General features: G+C 37.3%; 1 protein-coding gene across 13 annotated transcripts in view; it reads right to left on the bottom strand.

Moving 5' to 3' along the window:
• Positions 1 to 984: 984 nt before the first annotated feature.
• Positions 985 to 20,525, bottom strand: part of MYT1L (myelin transcription factor 1 like) — a 310,448-nt gene continuing 290,907 nt past the window's right edge. For 9 of the 13 annotated variants that reach the window (XM_031061270.1, XM_031061272.1, XM_031061273.1 and 6 more), the window contains 4 exons: positions 11,780 to 11,871; positions 8,634 to 8,743; positions 4,095 to 4,238; positions 985 to 3,773 (listed from right to left, as the gene is read on the bottom strand). In XM_031061270.1, coding sequence (XP_030917130.1) covers positions 3,633 to 3,773; positions 4,095 to 4,238; positions 8,634 to 8,743; positions 11,780 to 11,871 — 487 coding nt within the window. In that variant the 3' untranslated portion in view covers positions 985 to 3,632. The remainder of the gene's footprint in view (positions 3,774 to 4,094; positions 4,239 to 8,633; positions 8,744 to 11,779; positions 11,872 to 20,525) is intronic. The other 4 variants (XM_031061274.1, XM_014309159.2, XM_031061280.1 and 1 more) reach the window with 1 other exon arrangement.

Here is a 20,525-nt window from a genome sequence, read left to right as displayed (position 1 = left end):
TCCTGTTCTGCTCTCTGCTGTGCGAAGTGTCCTGGACCCTCTGTAAGTTTCCCATTCCCCAACAGCTGATCAGCCTTTGCTAGGGGCAGAGAGACAGTCCAGAGTTTGTCTTGGTGCTCCTGTCTTGGTCATTTAGGATGATCTCTAAGGAATGCAATTAAGAGGAATGGCATGCAGGGACAACATACAGCATTAATTATTGATACCACTGCATAACACTGGACTTAAAATATATTCAATACAGGAACCCAAGCATATGGTAAAGTCGTAATTATGCTTATTAATAAATTAATTACCAATTCTCTGTGTAGTTACTCTTGTTTGTTTTCAAGGAAGATGTTTTTAATTAGGTTGTAGTATAAAACTGCTAGTGGAATCTAAAGCAGTTATTAAGTCACTGCAGGGGTAACATGGGTTACATCGTGGTGCAGAATATGGCATGTGACAGATGTACTGATGGTGTCAGTTTCTGCCACAGGCTGTGATGACCACAAGTGTTGGCTGACTGTTGTCATTCAACTCTTCAGCTGACTGGTTCTAAAAGCAGCTTGAGGCCTTGGTGCACATCAGAAGAAAGGGAAAAGCTTTCCAACTCAGGTTCATTTTCCATTGGCTTATTCCTCATTTTTGAGTCTAGGTACCTGATTATCATTAAATGATATGATTAAAATACATGTAAAATGTATGATTAAATACATTATTAATTTATTTAAATATATTGCACACAACACTTTAGTCACACTATTTGGGCCAAAACACTATTCAATTTCTTTCTAGGGAAATGTTAGAAAAATATATTGTGCTTATGCATTTATGGAGAGTGGGAAGAGCATCATTTGAAGAGCATCTCTGTGGGCAGAATTTGAGGCATCAACAGCCAAGTCTTCCTGTTAAAAAAGGTCTCTGAGGATTTCCTTGTAGTAATGTAATCTATAAAATAAAGTGAAAATGCTGAAAGTGATCATAGAACCACTGTGCTACAAATGTGGCAACACATTTTTTTATTTATTTAGAGTAAGATGTGTTAACATCCAGCATGACAAAATTTGTACAAAGTTCACAATTTAAAAATGAAGTATCACAGCAACTTGTGATTCCACACATTTATAGCAAAATTAAAATGTCAACAAATCCATGCCGTGTAGTACAAAAATAAATCAAACTTCAGTTCCACAGAGAGCACAATAAATAGTTTATACAAAATTCTGTCTTAATAAATGATTACTTAAATTAACTTAGAAATGAATATGAACAATAAGTTATAATAAATAAACTCTGATGACTCACAATAATTTCATATGAAAGGTCAGCATTCTAATATGTGACACTTTGTGATCCCTATATAATAGTCACAGATAACTTTTGATTTGATATTATGTACCAACATTAGATGAGCAGCAGATTTGTGCTTAAAATCCCTTTCCATTGTACATAGGTGATAACAATAAGAATCCAAAACTGATACTATCTATTACTCTACTGAAAGCATTACTATATTGGCAAAGAAGCTGCAGACACAATGCAGTGGAAAAATGCATATGCCATTATGAACAATGAAAGCCCTAAAAGGAGGCTAGGGCAAAAGTACAATATATATGGCAGAAGGTGAACAACAAGCACCTTGCTTCAGCTCTCAAAAAGGCAATTCTGAGCATGGCAGCTACAACTAATAGCACAACAGAAAAAGGGCACTGTACAGATAAGATACTGCAGAGCCCCAAAGTAATTACATAATCTTTTCCCAGCTAGTTATTAAAGTCCTCGTGGAAAACTGTAAGCTTTTGTACAGTGAATAGTATAAAGTGCCGCTGGGATATACATATATTTATACATATATATATATACCGAGGTTGAGTATTGTATCAGAATATTTGTTGTGAGATCCCTGTAGTCTCCCTTAGCAATATTATTGGATTGGCCATAATGGCTTCCACTATAATTTGTTCAGGTTTAGTGTCACAAGGCTAATGACACAAGAAATTGCACACCTCCGTATGGATATATAGGGCAAGGTAAGTGCAAATAGTCAACTGGCACATTGTGGGGACAATGACCCTGTAAGTCCTGTTCTGCTAAAAATATTTTATTTTTTACAAAACCCATCTTTTTCATAACAAAATTTTAAAGTACTTTTGTACTTTCTGCATAACATCAAGACATGGAAGGAAAAGATATGCTATCAAATTTAAATAAATTCAACATCTGTAAAACACAACACATCACCAAATTTACTACTTAAAAAGAAAAATGTAGTAATAAAAAGTGGTCTTATGCATACATATAGTGCAGTCATTTTGAAGAAAACAATCAAATCTTGAAGGTACAAGTAAGTTTTACCTTAAAATGATCCTGTTTAAAGCAAAAAAAGTGCTGAAGTATATTTAATTACATTAAAAATTTGATTGCATTCATTTTTGCAATAGGTGATAGTAGAACAAATACAAAGCATATGTGAATGCTGCAGTAATGATTGTTCTCCAACAGAAAGCAAAACATAAATATCAAAATGTTAAGAATGGGATCGAATGTTTGGCAAAGCAAAAGGAAAAATCTTTACTGAACTGCATTCCTACTACAGGTAGCAATGAATGCAGTTCAGTAACTCTAAAAGACACAGATCATTTGTATTTATCCCAAAATTAAAGATGTGAAAAGGCAATATTAACTTTTAAATATTGTCCTTCGTCTTGAATTGAAACCACAGAATTTCTGAAAGATGAACTACATTGCTATAACAGATAGTTCAGAGGGGCACTAGCAGTCCGGTAGAAATAAGAGAATGTTGGCTCCAAAGTTTATTGGAAAACAAAAGCTGAAATCTTCACGTTGTCCACCTCTGATATAGTTCTTTTCATAATGGAAGTTCCCATATTCATACCATGTAATGCTTAGAAGTTAATTAAAAAGTGCTGTTTAAGCTGCTTTGAATCTTCTGTCAAGTTTCCATGGCTTGATGTTGTCTTACAATAAATTACCCATTTTGTAACTTACATCTAATCCATGCCATTTTCTTGGAATTCAAAAAACCTCATTTTATTGCCCCCACCACACACCATCCTTCAAAAACAAAAGTCACATAATATTTTCAAGCATTGTTCAAAAATAAAGCATTTTTGCAACCAATTCTTGCTATGAAACAATATGCACACAAAATGTACTTCGTAAATCCCATAAAATCCTCCAACATGAGGCAAAATGATAGTGTTTAAAAAGTGGCTGCAGACCGCAACATTGTCATTCAAAGCTGTTTTTTTTTTGTCCATTTCAGTTCAAAATACTAAAACATTTAATCACTAAAGCATTAAAAAGAATTTACACTCTATTTATTTTGATCAGCTTACCTCTTCAGAAATATATATACCCCAAAAATGTGCATACATTAGCAGCTATAAACATTACATGGCATATCACACTATGTCAGCTTATATGAAAACGTACAAAATGTGAATGTATTCAAAAAACTATTCTGCAGTTACTATCTTTAAAGCAAGACATAAAATCATTATGAAGTCTTGTAAGCATAACACTGTTTCAAACAGAAATAAATATATAACACTTTCTGGTAAATTACAGCAGCAAAAAACAAGAGGCATCCTTTTTTTAAGCAAGATTTTCATCACTATAGCAGCTGTTCAGACCTGAATTCCTCTCACAGCCTGCTTTATATTTTCCAGTAGGGCTTTATTTTCTGGACTCTGATAACGATCTTGATTTGTATACATGTCCGTCAAAGTGGTCACGTAAGCATCAAAATTTTGTTCATTGATTGGTTCCTACGAGATATTAAATAGTAGTTCATATACAACTTTTATTTTCTTAATCGTATATTCATTTAAGCATAACATATTAGCAAGGCATACTGCCACCATTTTTATAATATTTAAAAAGCCTATTTAGTTCTTACTTAATTTTACAGGATACACTGGAACAGGCCCTCCATGTCTGTTAGCAGTTAAATGTATCTCTATGGTTTCAGTGCTGTTACCACAAATATCCAACTGGTTGATGAAACATAAACATAAAAAAAAGGTATCTATTGTATGAGGTGAACTGAAGATCGCCAAATTCCTTAACTTGTGCTCTCAATCACTTACCATATGTGGCAGCTGGATATTAGCTAGACTATGAATTAAAGACTGGCTTAAATTGGCCAATTCATGAAGAAGAGACTCATTTTGCTGTTCAATTACTTTGTTCTCCTCTTCTATTGTCTTCAGGTTGCTCTCCATTGTGGTAATCTAAAACGGACAAATTTGTGTACAATGTAATATAAGGCAAACTGGTACAAAGCATGCACTCTTTGAAGGGAGAGAGAACAGAAATACCAGGGAAAGGAGAAAAGGTCTATTCATTCATGTTTAAAAAGGTTTTGCTTGAGTTTGCAGTTCTTATCGTCACTAAGCCTTTCTTATTCCCACTGCATGTTGTATAACTTTAACAGCTTGTCTTTTCAATACTGGTAATAGTGAGTGAATGAACTTGGATTTGATTCCACTCCTTTAGAGCTTTTCTTGTATAGTTGAAAGGCATTAAGGACCTTAGTTCTGCAAGTTCACCCATGCAGTTAAACTCCCAGAAGCCAGTCTTAGGGGCATTCTGTAGTAAGTCACGCTTTTCTTATATTTTCAGCTACACATATATCTTGTTAATTAAGCATGCATAGCTCCTTGCTGCCAATGTTTAGCTCTTTGTAAGTATAATATGATTCTGTGCAAACTCACAGGGCTGATTTTGAAAGCTGAAAAACTGCATGTTATTTCAATGTATGTACAAAGTCAGAAAGTTTTCCAATACATACAGTGAGTTGTAAAACTGAAGAAACTGAAGAATATTTGAGCATAGGCCTGTGGCATTGCTTCATGTACAAGTGAAAACAACTGAGACAGTGCTCTGCCTGTGTTTCCAGACACGTTAGCTCTGACCTTGCATGGTGCCCTGCTTGAGCTAAAAGCATTGCTGAGAGAAAGAGCTTGTGGAGAGCATTGTGCTAATGGAGTTATAAGGATTTCAGATGAGCACTGGCTTATGTCCAGCTCATCAAGAGCACATGCAGAGCTCATTCACATCTGTCTGTACTTTCCTCTGTAGCCCTGTCTGTACTTTCCACATGGGGTGATAACTGTTAACATCTATTACAGAGTGTACAGTGTGCTCTGTGTGTGTGTAGGTTAAAATATGCATTGACAAGAAAAAAGAAGCCAGTGAAGTGGAAAAAATGCCAAAGAACACAAGGTTTTGAATTCTCAAAATGAGGTTTTATCCATTTCTATACTGGCCTAGAGAGTGAGCTGTGGAAAGAATTGATACAATTGAAATGCTGATGGGAAGGTCAGAGGTTTGTGCAGTAGTAACAGGCAGAAGGGTACAGTGCACATCAACTTGACCTTCGGAGGGTAAATGTTTGGAAACTGGTGGCACAGTCAGGTAGTTAGAGGAATCACATTTTATTTTGGACCTAAACTTTTAGTCTGCTTATGGAAATGCAGGCCATTAGTTGATAGAAGTAATTTTGAAAAGTTATGTGTCTACATAAACAGTTTCCAAGTATCTCTTGCTTTGACTACAGGTGCAAATTGCAGTTAATCCAAGTTGCCAGTATTGTAGGGACTTGGTTTTGTAACAATAATTGATTCTGAGCTAATTTCCACAAAATATATTAGTAAGGAAAAAATACTTTCTTCATCTTTGAACTTGGACACCTGATCCTCCTCTATTATTTTGCTTTCAGCTTGTTTATATTGGAGGGAAATGCTGTATCCAAACGCAAAACATCTTTCATAGCTGATTCTTAGTCAAGTCCTACTCCTATACCTATCCTATTTTTTTTAATATTACAGACCAGAATGAGGAGTCTGATGCCAATGAAGGTTCAGTTCAGTATGGCATACTGCAGCCATCTCACACTAACTTTAGCAGGAGCTGACATTCTACAGATTTTCTATCTAGCTAAGTATTGCAACTTGAACCATCTTTTTTGCTTTTTTTCATAAAATGCTGAATTCTGCAAATACAGTGGCAGATGATCAGCATATCTCACCACTTCACTTAGTATTCATCTGTAAGTTCATCTGTTTTAAATTTAATTATTGTATTTGTTCACTTAAAGGCTGAAATTTCCCTCCTCACATTTTAATCTAAAACTAAGAAATGTTTACTTGTATGTATTCTGAAAATCAGATAATCTGCTTCTTGTATGAAACACACAATTATTTGCAGATTTGTTCTTCCCCTCTCCCCTTTATGTGTTTCTGCTCCTCTCATATTTGCATGTTAAATTTGAACAAATTTACTAGAAGATTTTAGATTAAAAATACTTCCCTCAAAGTCTTAAGTAAAAAGGCAGTCGAGTAAAGGAGAGTCTTACAACTGTGCCAACTAAGAAAAAGGACTGACTTCTCACTTTATTAAATTGAAAAATTCTGCATGGAAGCATTTCCTGTTCCTGTCATATGAAAAACTTTCACTGGCACTTACAATCATATGGGTTGCAAATCTGTATCAAACAACACTGTTGCTACTTCTAGTGTTCACATAACTTCCACTATTTTCCCACTGCATATTTTCCATCTGTCAAATTTTACTGAAATCTGAGTTGCACAATGATTTTCTAAAGGTTTATCAGCAAACATTTTGTTATGTCCAGTATAATTTCACTGTTGCAAATAAAGGGGACTGTTGACTTTGATCCTCTTAATAGTTTGATAATGACTATGATGTAACTCCCTATGTGTTGTAAATGTAAATTGCTTATCTTCAGGAGAGTGTATGAATTCAAAACTAAGGATTCTACATTTTCTTTGTGAGGTTTAACTCAGTTGGGATTCTCTGCAAGGCCTTAGTAGCTAGCTGGATAAGAATAGATTAGTATTAGACCAAATTACCCAGAGATTGTGGAATTTCTAGTATGGGAAGTAAAGAACAGGTTAGACAAGCACCTGTCAGGTTTAGCTTAGGAACATCTTAGGAAGTAAAGGTGACTGGTAGACAAAATAATGTTTTCGTGGTCTCTTGTAGTTCTACTTTTTAAAATCCCATTAATCATTTTAATCTACCCTTTTTCTAAATCTGCTGCACTCAAGTGTGAAAAATATCCTTTTAACTTATTGGTAAAATCACCAGCTGAGCTTTCTCTTACCAAGAACATTCAGTGGTCCCACAAGTGCCTAATCTGACTTTTAAGAATATGCAGTGGCACTAGTCTGAAGAATGAAAGCTGGAACTGAGACCACTAAAGTATGCCTTTTGTACTCATTTCAGATCAAAGCTTGATATGAAATTCCTAGATAAATCTCTGAAACTCAATACATGTTTATGCCTGTGATAGTGCTATCATGGCTTTATTTTTCAATCCATCTGGCCAAATATAAAATTAAAAGTGCAGTTAATTACTGACAACTATAGCATTTACCTAATGTACATGTAACAGCCAAACTGCTTCACGTTTTTTAAAAACTCAGCCATATCAGTCTGTATGTAAATAGCATCTACAGTGTATTAAGCAGAAGAAAACATAAAGCAATTGGAAGCTGCCAGATTCAAATTTCTCAAGAGTAAATATATGTAATTTTGCTACCATTGATTATTCTTCTTGCTTTATGTTCTTGCAGATTTTCTCCTCATTACCCTACAGTTGTATTTGGTCACATCAGGAAACTGTGTAAACCTTGAATCAAATCCTATGAAAGCTGAATAATGACAGTGGAACTCTGAATACAGGCATAAAGTAGAAGTGAGGTTTCAGTATCAATCTGGCTAAGGTTTAGAAATCAAATATAACCTGAATTGAAGAAGTAGATCCTGCCTTTATGACTATACAAGAGGAGAAGGAGAATCCTGGACATGGTGCCCATCTCCACAAGCAGCAGACGAAGTAACAAGGAGTGGTTTACTCTGTTTCCATGGAAATCAACTGAGTGACTATCATCATGGGACTAAAGACTGACAAATGGTGACTGTGGTGAATTTCACTCTTGGTGTCTGTGCTCAAACCATGTGAAGAGACAAGCACCAGAATCTATGCTGGACACTGAAAAATTTTAGGGGAATTCAATTAATTTTCTTCTTTTGCTTTTTCCATCCAGTTTTAGGACTACTGAATAATGGGATTTTAGTTAATAGTCTAATGTTATGTTTTCTGCTTTTTTTTCCCCCCGACAAATTTATACAAAATGAAAAAAGAATTAATCTGGATCGCTGGAACGACTACTGCTGCCAAGGGCTGCATTTAGTGCATCACATGATACTCACTTCTCTGTCTAAATTTCCTCTGTAAGATATGACAAAAGCCATGTTGTTCATCTGGGCTCCTTCACCTTGTAACTTATGTTAACAACCATATTGTCACACAATATTTTAACTACTATCAGAAAGGCATAGCCTTATCAAGGGGAAATACCAAGCTGACCATGACAGGTCATGTTTTGCCATTATTTAAAGAATGTATTTGCTGAGTTCTTTTTGGTTTCTTTTACTGTTGGTAACTGATGTGAAAATTGCATAATGAACACTGTCTTCAGATTTTATAAATAGTAAATTATGCATAGATATCTTAATATATAAGGAAACAATAAATGTCCTATATTTTTTAATCAGTCATGTAGAAAAAGCAGCTTGAATTTAGGGCTTCATAAAACTGTTACCTGAGTTCTGAGTTTAATCATATCAGCTTCCATCTGGGAGTTGGATTCATTTAGTTCTTTGATTTCTTCATCTAACTGTTTAATTTCTTCATCATTTTCTATACCTGTGTGACATAAAAATAAAAGGAGTGTTAAAATAATTAAATCAGAGTTCAGTGAATTAATTATTTCCATATTTAAAAATTAATTTATTTCAAGCAAAAAAGGAAGCATTCTTCAAACTTTTATTCTGCAGTTAAAAAGAAGTATATTTTCAACTACTTTTAGTTTAAAAATTGCAGTAATTCTCCATTGAAAATACCTGGAGGATCAAAAGGACCTTTAACTTTATATTGTAAGAAATGTACCTGCAGCAACAAATTTCGCTCCACTGTCATATGTAATTTATTTAAATAGTGTGTCCACTTATAGATCTTCTGAAGGAAAGTAAAAAATCTTAACATGGTAATCTCTTCATATTACAGCATTATCAAGAGAAGCTGTAACTAATTCAGAATTTTTTTTTCTCAACAAAGAGAAATTTTGTTGATGTACTGGGATATACTGTGATTCTGCAGTTGTTTTTAATGTTGGACGATGGCTCAGAATGGTTCAGAAGGGTTCAGAAGGGTGTTATTAAATAACAATATATGGAGTAATTTTAAAATGGAAGTGCTTTCACATTTTTTGAAATAAATATTAAAAGCAACAGAACTTTAAAGTTAATTACATTTCTAAGAATTCAGACAGGAATAAACTGTGTCAGTTTAATTTATTTATCTTTATAATTAACATAACAAAGCATAAAATTATCCTGGGACGAGACAGATAGATCTGTCTTTTTTCACGTCAAAGTGTGAACACCTAAAGCCAGAGAAACTGGTGCTCCCACTCTCCTTCTTCTGCTGGTATAAATCTTTCATACCTTTCCCCATAGTGCCTGACTCTGATAGGAAAGATATCATAGAATTATAGAATGGCTTGGGTTGGAAGGGACCTTGAAGATTATCTAGTTTCGACCCCTCTGCCATTGGCTGGAACATCTTCCCAGACCAGGGAAGACTAGGTAAGGTTTTTCAGGGCCTCATCCAGCCTGGCCTGAAACACTTCCAGGGACGAGGTATCCACAGCTTCTCTGAACAACCTGTTCCAGTGCCTCACCTCTCTCACAGTAAGGAGTATTTTCCTAATATCCAATCTAAACCTACTCTCTTGCAGTTTGAAGCCCTTTCCCCTTTGTCCTGTCACTACGTGCCTTTGTAAAAAGTCCCTCTCCATCTTTGTCATAGGATCCCTTCAGGTACTGGAAGGCTGCAATTAGGTCACCCCTAAACCATCTCTTTTCCAGGCCAAACAATCCCAATTTTCTCAGCCTTTCCTCATAACAGAGCTGCTCCATCCCTCTGGTCGTCTTGGTGGCCTCTTCTGCACTCACTCCCACAGGTCCATGTCCTTCCTGTGCTGGGGGCCCCAGAGCTGGATGCAGCCCTGCAGGTGGGGTCTCAGCAGAGCAGAGCAGAGCAGAGCAGAGCAGAGCAGAGCAGAGCAGAGCAGAGCAGAGCAGAGCAGAGGGGCAGAATCCCCTCCCCACGCTGCCTCTGATGCAGCCCAGGGCAGGTTTGGCTCTCCAGGCTGTGAGGGCACATGGCTGGGTCATGTCCAGCCTCTCACCCCCCTCACACCCCCAAATCCTTCTCAGCAGGGCTGCTCTGGATCTGTTCATCCCCAGCCTGTGCTGATACCGGGGATTGCCCCAACCCAGGTGCAGCACCTTGCACCTGGTCTTGTTAAACCTCAAGAGATTCCCATGGGCCACTTCTCCAGCTTGTCCAGGTCCCTCTGGATGGCATCCTGTCCTTCAGGAGTGTCACTGCACCACAGCTTGGTGTCATCTGCCAGTTTGCTGAGGTTGCACCCAATCCCTTTGTCTATGTCATTAATGCAGATATTAAATAACACTGGTCCCAGTACAGACCCCTAAGGGACAACACTTGTCACTGATGTCCATTGGGACTCTGGGCCATTGACCCAGAGTCAATGACTCTGGATGTGGAGTCAATGTCACTGACCCTCTGGATGTGACAATCCAACCAATTCCTTATTCACCTAACACTGCACCTATCAAATCCATCTGTATCCAATTCAGAGAGAAAGATGTTGTAGGAGACGATGGCTGTGGTTTTATAGAAGTCCAGGTAAGTGACATCTGTCGCTCTTCCTGTGTCCATTGATGTGGTCACCCCATCATAGAAGTCCATGGGGTTGCTCAGGCAGGCCATGTGTCCAAGTAGCCAAAATATCCACATATTACTCCTTAAGGCATTCTTCCTGGGCATGGCAGACACTTATAGTTTTCAATAGTACCCAGGTTGTAGAGAAAATAACATCCAGATCTTTCACTCCCTGGTTACAAACTCTTGAACAAAGACAGCCACTGCTTTCTCCAGATGCGCTGGCCATGTGGGCTGAGGTGCCTCCTGCACTGTGTTCAAATGCTCTGCGACTCTACATGCAGTGTACACCAGTTAAGAAGGCATGCACTGCCACACACTAAGTTTTCCAAGAAAATTCAGGACTTAGGCACCTCCCAGACAAGTTTTTATCATATTACTTACTTGAACTACATTTTGCTTTTACTGCACTTCAACTACCAGGCTACTATCCTGACTTTCATCCAAGGTACCTTCATCATCTTCCCTGCAACTCAAGGTTCCCAGGAAGAATTGCAGTTTACTGGAGCTGAAATGGCACAAAGCCATCTCCATCTGCCAGAGGTTATAGAGCCATAGGTCCAAATGAATTCAAGGGAACTCAGGAGGAATTGAAATTCTGGAAATAAACCCTTTTTCTCTTCTGAATCCTGCAACAATATAAGACTAACTATTGCCCTTTGATGAATGAAATGTGAACCAGCAAATTATAATGGTATATTCTACTTTGAAATATTTTAGAGTTTTAGATTTATATAGACATAACTCAGTCTGACTGCTCTACTCCTGGCTCAGGTTTCCAGAGCATAAGACCTGGTTTCACTTCTACTGACAGTGAATTCACAATTTATATAGAGTGGATTTATACATGTAGGAAAAAAGGCAAAAGAGTAACAGTAACTTTAGTTTACAGAGAATCAGTATTTAAGATCTTAATGATTAAAAATTTACCATTACTGGCCCGCTGCTTTATTGTTAGCATTTGTTCTCCGGACAGCTTTGCTTTCTTCATTGCTGAAGTAGCTCTGGGGCATCCTGATAAACTGTGAACAGCAAGGAGCCTGTTAATTTTGACAGGTCATTGAAAAGAAATCTGTAATCCAAACCTGTAATAAAAACAGTATCAGAGACATGGTTTATCTTCACTGCCTAGCACTGAAAGAGTGCACTAGTCTGAAAAAATGAAGGACTTACCAGTAGTGATTTCATTGTTTTGTTTTTCTTCCAAGATCTTTTTGCATAGACAGCTAATGTAGAAGTCAGATATACAGTTCAATTTTCATAAGACAAAATACTTTTAATAAAACGTTTTATTTTAAAAGCAGTTATTGTCTAAATATTCCCACTTGAATTTATGTGTCCCTGTCTGAACTTCCTCCCTTTTTTGATTCAAATGTTCAAACATGGAACTGAATGCTGAGAGAAGAGGACATGAGCTACCTCTCATATACAAATGACTAGCTCTTACAAGCTGCTTTTCTTTGTGAATATCACCTACTGAGCTAGCTAAATTGCCCTTTTCTAATATTTTTCTTAAAATGGCCGTAACTTATGTGTTGGCTTTTTGGTGGAGCCCAAGGAAGCAATTCCAATAGAAACGACCTTGTTTTAATGGGGGATATATATGTCTTATAATGCATATCTGTTACATTTATGGATGTACATTCAGTTATCTCTTCTCTCTCACATTGCCAAAATATTAAGCTTTTTAATTACATTGCACAAAACAGTTTGATAGCCAACACAGTCTTAGCAGTCTTTATTGTAAAAATTAAAATACAGATCAGACAGTGCTCAGTACTTAACAAGTAATGGTACACCAAATTATCCCCTTTTTCCAAAATCACATCTTTCATGTAGTTTCACTATTGCAGATAAGAGAAAATACATATTCAATTTAATTCAATGGTGGAAAACCAAAATCTTATTCTGAGGAAGCTGTAGCTTTAGTGAGGGGAATTTGAAAGCTTGCTAAACAATTTCCTCTTGCCTCAACATTTCAGTTTTCATATCCATGCAAACTCGTTAATGTTATGTACTTTTCATTGCATTAGAGGCACATTTATATTTCCTCTCCAAATCCAAAAGAATAATTTTTTTACAATTTTTAATTGCGCAAATCAGATTCAAATCTAATGCACAAGCAATCCCTCTGTAATATGGAGAAAAGTGGTATCTTTGATTAAAAGCATTTCTTTAAGTAAAGATGCAACTTCTTTCTAAATAAAGTCCTCTCATTTAGGTATAGTTTGATTATTGAAACCATTTCTCTGAAAAGCCTGGACTACTATTATCAAGTGGAGTCATACAAAAAAGGATTGCTCTTAGGAAAATATATTGAAAAATTATTTTCTCAGCAAAAGAATCCAACATTTTATACAGCTTTGTGACTAAGAAGATGTATAATAAAATAATACTTGTAGTATCAAGAAATGACATGACCTAGTAGCTTTTGGCTGTAGCCTAGTTGGTAGAATGCCAAATTGCTACTCCAAGGTCTGCTGTGGACTCAGTGTGTGACTGTAAACAACTGTTCTCTTGATGTGTCAAAGGGAGCCTTGAAGACGATTAAGAAGGAGAGGATTTGGTGTTTTGGGAAAAAAGTGTTGGCACAGAGAAAGAAATGGGATGATAGTATATGCAAAGTTTCTGCATCATTTAACTGACTTCATTTTTGTAACCTTTCAGTTGATTTAATGAATTTTTGCGTATTTTGTCCTCGCTCTTTTTCAGAAGAAGTTAGCATCACTGGGCATAAAAACAACTACATTAGATTACTCTCATCGTATTTTGTCCTCGCTCTTTTTCAGAAGTAGTTAGCATCAATGGGCATAAAAACAACTACATTAGATTGTTCTGCAGCCTTTTCCTCTCTAAAAGTCCTGACTGATGACAACCCCTCAAAATAAAATCACCCCTCAAACAGCCTATAGGTACAGCATTCAAACAGACCAACAAGAAATCTGAATCCTAAAACAGCACATCTGAGAGCAGAGAAAAATAATCAAACAAATCAAATTTGTCCTGAAGTATTAGAAATCTACTGTATGATTCAGTGTGCCTAAATCCAAATTTTGGTGCCAAGGACCCAATCTTATTGTCAGGCCATGATTCTACACACTAAGTTTTCAGGACTGCCTAAACCTGTAGATATCTTCTCAGCTAGTCTGGAAGGTTATCTCTCCACTGCTGTGCCCTGGATGCTCCAAGGTGCACTCTCGCCCTGAGGCCCCAGGTACAAGGTTCTATATGTGCAATACTAAGCTTTCCTATTTCACGAAACAGGGTAGTCACATTCTAGATGCCAAACAGCAACTGTCTGTGGCCCATCACCACTGCAGAGAGATGTATTGCTGGGATATGGGGCACCTACAGCTTGGCTGCAGTTCAGGCACCCTTCTGCCTAAACTGAACCAAAAAGATCTGGGTGCTGTGCTCCATCCTTGCTGCTGGAACTGCCGGAGAGTCCTTCTGCATGGATTATCTACCTTCTTCTGGAGGCAACCAGATGAATCACAAGTTAGTGAAGAGAAAAGCAAAGGGCTGCCTCTTTTTGGGGAATACTAGTGAAGATGCAGAAGGCTTCCACATTCTGTAGCCAGATTAGTTTTGTTCTAACCCACTGGTGATCTAATACAATATGTATGGACAAAGGAGGGCTATGACCAAAATGGGATTTTTGCGATACATCTGCATTCCTAATCCATAAACTTCCTCTTTTTCCTTCCCCAATCCTTAGATGCATAGCTTTAACTTGTGCATCATGCACCTCTATGACTACCTTTAGCTTGTTACATGTCTGTCCTTAGAAGAGGCTGTGAATGAACATATGGTCCTAAATTTTCCAGTGGCTTTCTGCAATTTGAGAAAGCATTCAAAACTCCCAAAGGTATCCTGCTCACCACAGAGGAAGATGCCAAAGCCAGACCATGCCATTGCTTTCATCTGCAGATCTTTTCTGGCAAATCTGTCTCTTCATTAATTATATATTGTATTGTAAGCATATGAGATCACCTTCCTGAGTCAGGCACTTTCAGTTTCAGTGAAGCAGATACCAAGTTAGTAACCTAAATTAAGAGTATTGACTTCTACTACAGTTTGTTTAACTTGTCTAAATTCTTCAAAAATGAGTTAGTCAAAGATAGCAATGTGCACCCTTTTCACTTTGCTCTGTTCTTAATTAAGTTACCTAAAACTGTTTTAAGTAATTAAAAAGTAAATTAGGACTTTTAGAATAAGCTTCTACTCCACAAGAACATTCTACCTCTTCTCTTATTGACTATGTTTACTTCTACTGAAGGCAACCGCTCTCTGAATTGAGAACAGCTAAAAGAACTCAGGATATATGGGAAGACAAGATGAAAAACAAAGTGAAGGCAGTGTTGCACCAAAAGTGGGCTGTTGCACAAAAGCTGAACCCTACAGAAGTATAATGTTAACCAAAAAGCTTGAATTGAGATCCCAGTGAGACTGAGAGTTGCTTGAGATTTCTAGAAGACTGAATGGTAGAAGGAGACAGAAGGACAGAAGGACACAGGAGTAGATATGATTTTATTTTTTTCCTGTGACTGGCAAACAAAAGAATATAAGTGAGAGCTATTTCAGTGCTTTAAGAGTTATGCAATACATGCTTTAAATATCTCAGAAATGAAAAAAGGCTATGAGAAATATCTAGGTAGTAGTTTTGTTAAGGATAATACTTATCCTTGCATTAAGTATGCTATGAAGCTGGATATTAGGAAAAGGTTCTTCACCCAGAGGGTGGTTGGGCAATGGAACAGGCACCTCAGGGAAGTGGTCACAGCCTGGTGGAGTTCAAGAAGTGTTTGGACAATACTCTCAGGCACATGGTGTGATTCTTGGGTCTGGACTTCGATGACTTCAACTTTGACTCCTTATGGGTCCCTTCCAGCTCAGGATATTCTATTAAGTTTGAAGCCTTTACAGTTGATGTTTGTCATAGATATTCAAACTTTACATTGACTTTTACACAATTCTGCAGCTCATTCATTCCAGCAAATAATTAGTAAAATTAATCACAGTTATCTCACTTGCTCCTGCCATTATTCTCATACACACAAGAAATCGTAAGAACATATAAACATACTTGAGTATTCTTTCCATAATAAAAATGAGTTTCTAACAGTATTGCTGGGATGCTGCTGTAATAGATTCAGTATAAATGGTTTATATTTGGTATAAACCTACCAAACCATGAATTATCTCTGTCAAACTCTGGATGCCACAGGGCTTGAAGCCACAGCATTTTGGCAGGGCTGTGAGAAGCACCAGAAACTAACTCTGGACTCCAAGTTTCTGATTCACCAAGAGCTGTGAGTCTCTGCTGTATCTACAACCAGATGACCATCAACACCTTATTTTGTTGGGATGCAATATGTCTTGGCTCTTGATAAATTTCTACTGTTGGGCTTAACCTCTAATTTGAGAAAGAAAAGTATTGTCTGGCACATCATTCTAGAAAACCACCCTCTGCCATAACTTAAAAAATACTATAAAGACTGTATGGTGATTGTATCTATTAGAGTTGAACATAAGGTGAAGAATGAATTTTTTTTCTGGTTTAGCACTGTGGTTATCTTACTGCAATCAGTGCTTCGTCATATATTCAGTAGATTTGGAAATAGGGTGAAATTAGTTCAAAAATAAAATGAAAATTAGTGGGTGAAAAAGTTTTAAAGGGGTTTTTAGGTAGTGTTCACTGCACATTTATCAAGAAATTTAGATTAAATAAATGATCAAGAAATTTAGATTAAATAAATGTGAGCTAAAATCCTGAACTGTTTCAAGAATGTAATTGCACTGTCTTCAGGGATGCAAACAACAGAGGCCACCAGAGTGAAGGATCACTGATCAAGTGTAGCAATTGTTTGGGTGACCGATTTTAGTTATCTGGGTTCCAGTTGTGTGTTAAATACATTTTTTTCCTCAGTAGACAGATGCAGTTTAGTCCCTCTTGAAGCTGGAGGATTTGCACCTGGCTTTTCAAGTGAAGAAAACAATTTCCAAACAGAAAAGTAGGTTATATGGGAAAGGAGAAGATAAAGGTCAAATAAACCACAAATTTTGTATTTGGTATGTCAACTGTTGAAGTTTACAAAGAAAGAAATAACAGAGTATAAAGAAACCACAGCCTCAAACCCAAAAAGCATCCTGAGGAAAAATTTTATGAACCCTGCAAGATGTTTATAGGTTCACTACCACAATGATTTTTCAAAAAGAAAATGAAACACTTCTCGTGTTTATTAAAAATAGCATTGTCTATAGACTAGAGGAAGGAACAAGTCACTTTCAAGGGACCTCTTTTAACTAGAGATATATTCAAAACAAGCCCCAGATGTAAATCCTTTTGAAATTCAGGGAAATACAGATCACAGTGAGAATGACTGTTTTATTTTGTTAATGGCTGAAACCTTACTAAACTCCTCAACTATTTGCTAATGTTTGAAGTTCAAGTTAAGAGATCAAACTCAGTGATCAAAGTAGCCCATTCCTTAGTTTAATATTAAATCCATGAACCACTCTTTTTTTTCTATGTTGAAGGGTATCAGCTTTAGTGACTTCCTTATTCCCATGAGTAAATTCTACTATGTACCTTAAAGGATGAAATAGGCTATGCACAACTCCAGCAGAGATAAAAGGAACCCTCCCTAAACCAGCACTCATTTTTATTTACATTCAAGGATGATTGGCTTTTCCCCAGGTTTTTATTGAGATGTGAAGCAAAGGGAATCCAGGAGAGAGGTTCTGCAAACAAGGTAGCTCTGTTTTCATGGAGATTGCTGCGACTCACTGAGGAATCTCTTCTCCCCACACAACCCCAGCTGCCTTTGTGTGGTGTTGGGTGTCAGAAAAAAAAGAATCTCTTCAGCTCAATTTCAGAATTCTTCATTGGAAAAGAATGATTTTTATTAATGTGGCCCTTTATAGGTCTTGTTTCCTGGCTAAAGCTTTTTGTTTGGTTGGTTTTGTTGGTTGGTTGATTGGTTGGTTGGTTGGGGTTCTTGGGGTTTTTTTTGGTGCATTTACCACTTCTTTGGGTGCATTTACACCTCACACCTGACTGCTTGCTGTGAAAAAGTTCAATTTTGAGTCAGCAGGGAAATCTAAGTTAAAAATACTAAAAGCTTGATGTAATGTGGAAAGCGACAGCTCCTAATTCAAGTTGTTTTCCAAAGGTGCTGAGGAAAGTAGCTGAGATTTTATTCTGTTTAAATAAATCTTTGCTTCAGAAGTAAGAAAAATCAAACCACTACCCAAATGGCCATAACAAATACAGCCGAGATGATTAAAATAAAATGCAAGCTTTTCAAAATTATTTTAATAATATCTGATCATTGTTTCAGAAAAACTTTCTGGAAAGAACTATGTTCTTATTTTAGTGGGGGGAGGGCTGAATTAGCATTAAAATCTGGTCAGTCAGAGGCACCAAATGGACATCAAGAGAGAGTGAAAGGCCACCCAGAAGAAGAGAAGGTATTTAGGTTTTTTTTACTGGAGATTTAAAAGGTAAGGTAGTGTTTTAGTTTAATTATGCCTATCCCTCATAACAAAAGAACAAAGCAGGCATCAGGTAAGAAAAACAAAAATAGGAATTATGCAGAAATGTTAACATGGCAAAGCTGAGAGAAAAAGCCTTGAGAGCAGACTCAGTTTGAAAGGAATCCCCCTGGGGCATAAATATACAGCAGAAAAGGGATTAATGAATCTTGAAGTGCTGGAACTGTAAGAGCACTGCCAAAGTTGCCCTTCAGCTGGGCACAGTAGTCCCTTGGCAAATTTACATCATATTCAGTTAACTGAGGCTGCTTAGTCAGCAAACAGGCTTCGTGGGTGGGCTTCTCACATGTGTTAATGAGCTTTGACCTGTATCATCCCTGAAGAGGCAAAGAGGTTTGGCTTCTGCCCAATGTGTAATAACTGTTAAAAAAATCTCTCATTTATTCTTTGGTGAGTGAGTACCCACTGCAGCACATTGCACGACTTTACAGGTGGCCCCAGCATTAAGCCACGCACTTAAAGGGACACAATTGAATGCCCCAGGAGCTGGGGGCTGGCTTCTGCAAAGATTATCAGCCTCTCTCCTGCCCACAACAGGACAGACGACCTGAAGACCAGTGGATTTACTGGGCTGTTGAATAGGAAGAAAGGTTGAGACTTCTCTGTGTATAAATGGGTAAGGTGTATGTTTAGCTACACACCTCTGATTAGTGCCCTTAGGTGGCTGAAAAATTCATGTGATCTATTTAGTGACCAAGTACAGCTCACTTTGGCACTTAAAATGAAGCACAATTTCTCTGAACACTTTGTATAGACAGCAAGGAGAAAAATGTATTTCAAGAGGAAAATTAATCCCTCCTGAAATCTAAAAAGTCATCCTGTATTCTCTGCCTTTTTATGAGCTATGTCTGGAATGAGGACAAGCAGACTTATAACCAGACAGCTTCTGCTAAGTGCCTGAAATAAAGGAGGTGTCACATTGCAAACACCTGTACAATTGCTGTCTGCTGTAATTTGTCAGGTCTGCTAAGCAAAATGATTTTTCTAGTTTATATTGTGCAGTCTGCTTTTTCTAATACAGATTTCATATTATTTTCTCTGTGACTTTCCCAAGGTAAGTAAACCTCTTAAGTCCTTTTAGATTATCTTACTATCAAGAGTAACAGTTCAACAAATGGTACAGCTGATTAAAACGCTATTCCATCCTTCTTCCACCTTGTAATGAAAAGAGCTGGCAGAACCACCTGCAAAGGGCCTAACTCTTTCAACAACCAGGTTCTGCATTTAGTCACTTGTAACTTTTGCCAAATTTTAACTGATCTGACTGAGATCTTCAGTGGTAACTGTCAGGCCAGACTTATTTTTTTTCCCAAATGTCATAGGAAAAACATTTATATTTCTCAGAATATACTTCTATACCACTGTTTTGTCCATCTACATTATTTTGTCCCTGCTGAGAAGAACAAGAAGTCCAAATAATTCCGTGAATAACTCTGTCTGTGAATTGGAGCAAGAAACATTTCATGGGGTGTTGCTCTGAGTTTAGAGATGCATTCTGCTGTCCTCACGAAAACAAAAGTAAATTGGGCAGAGCTACAAGCCTCTGACAGACTGTCCATTGGACATGCTAAATGGATGAGTTAGTGTTCAGCACCAGACCCTCCACGTACTTTTTCTGGGAGCCTTCCCTTCCAGCAGCCCTGTTCAGGGCTGCAGGGCCTGGAGCAGAAGAATGCTTGCTGGAAGCAACACCTGAGACTGCCTGTTCTGTTCTGCCAGTGCACCAACTACTGCAAATACTGGGGACTGAGCAGCTCAGAAATAAGAAGACTGACCAGGAGCCACAGGGACTGAGAAGGGAAGAGGTCCAGAACACCACTGTAGGAAAGAATGAGGATGGGAAGAGGAAGGTGTTGAAAAGTGGTTTAGGAAGACCATTCTCATTTAAGGTCAACACAAAATTACTAAGTAAAAAAAATCATTTGCACTGCAGGACCCACCACACAGATTTTTTTTTTCTTTATGTATATTATTATTACATTTAATTGCCACATTTCTTTCCTTGTCTTCTTAGAAATGTCAATGCACTTCCATGCCTGTCATCTTTTAATGATGCCATCATGATGATGCTTATCATTGTCATTTGTAGCTACTGTTAAATGCAGTGAATTTGGTTAGT

The sequence above is a fragment of the Geospiza fortis genome, unplaced genomic scaffold, assembly GCF_000277835.1.
Source record: "Geospiza fortis unplaced genomic scaffold, GeoFor_1.0 scaffold139, whole genome shotgun sequence".
Taxonomy (NCBI): Eukaryota; Metazoa; Chordata; class Aves; order Passeriformes; family Thraupidae; genus Geospiza; species Geospiza fortis.
The sequence above is the reverse complement of the archived record's forward strand: the minus strand, read 5'-3'. Positions and strand labels throughout refer to the sequence as shown.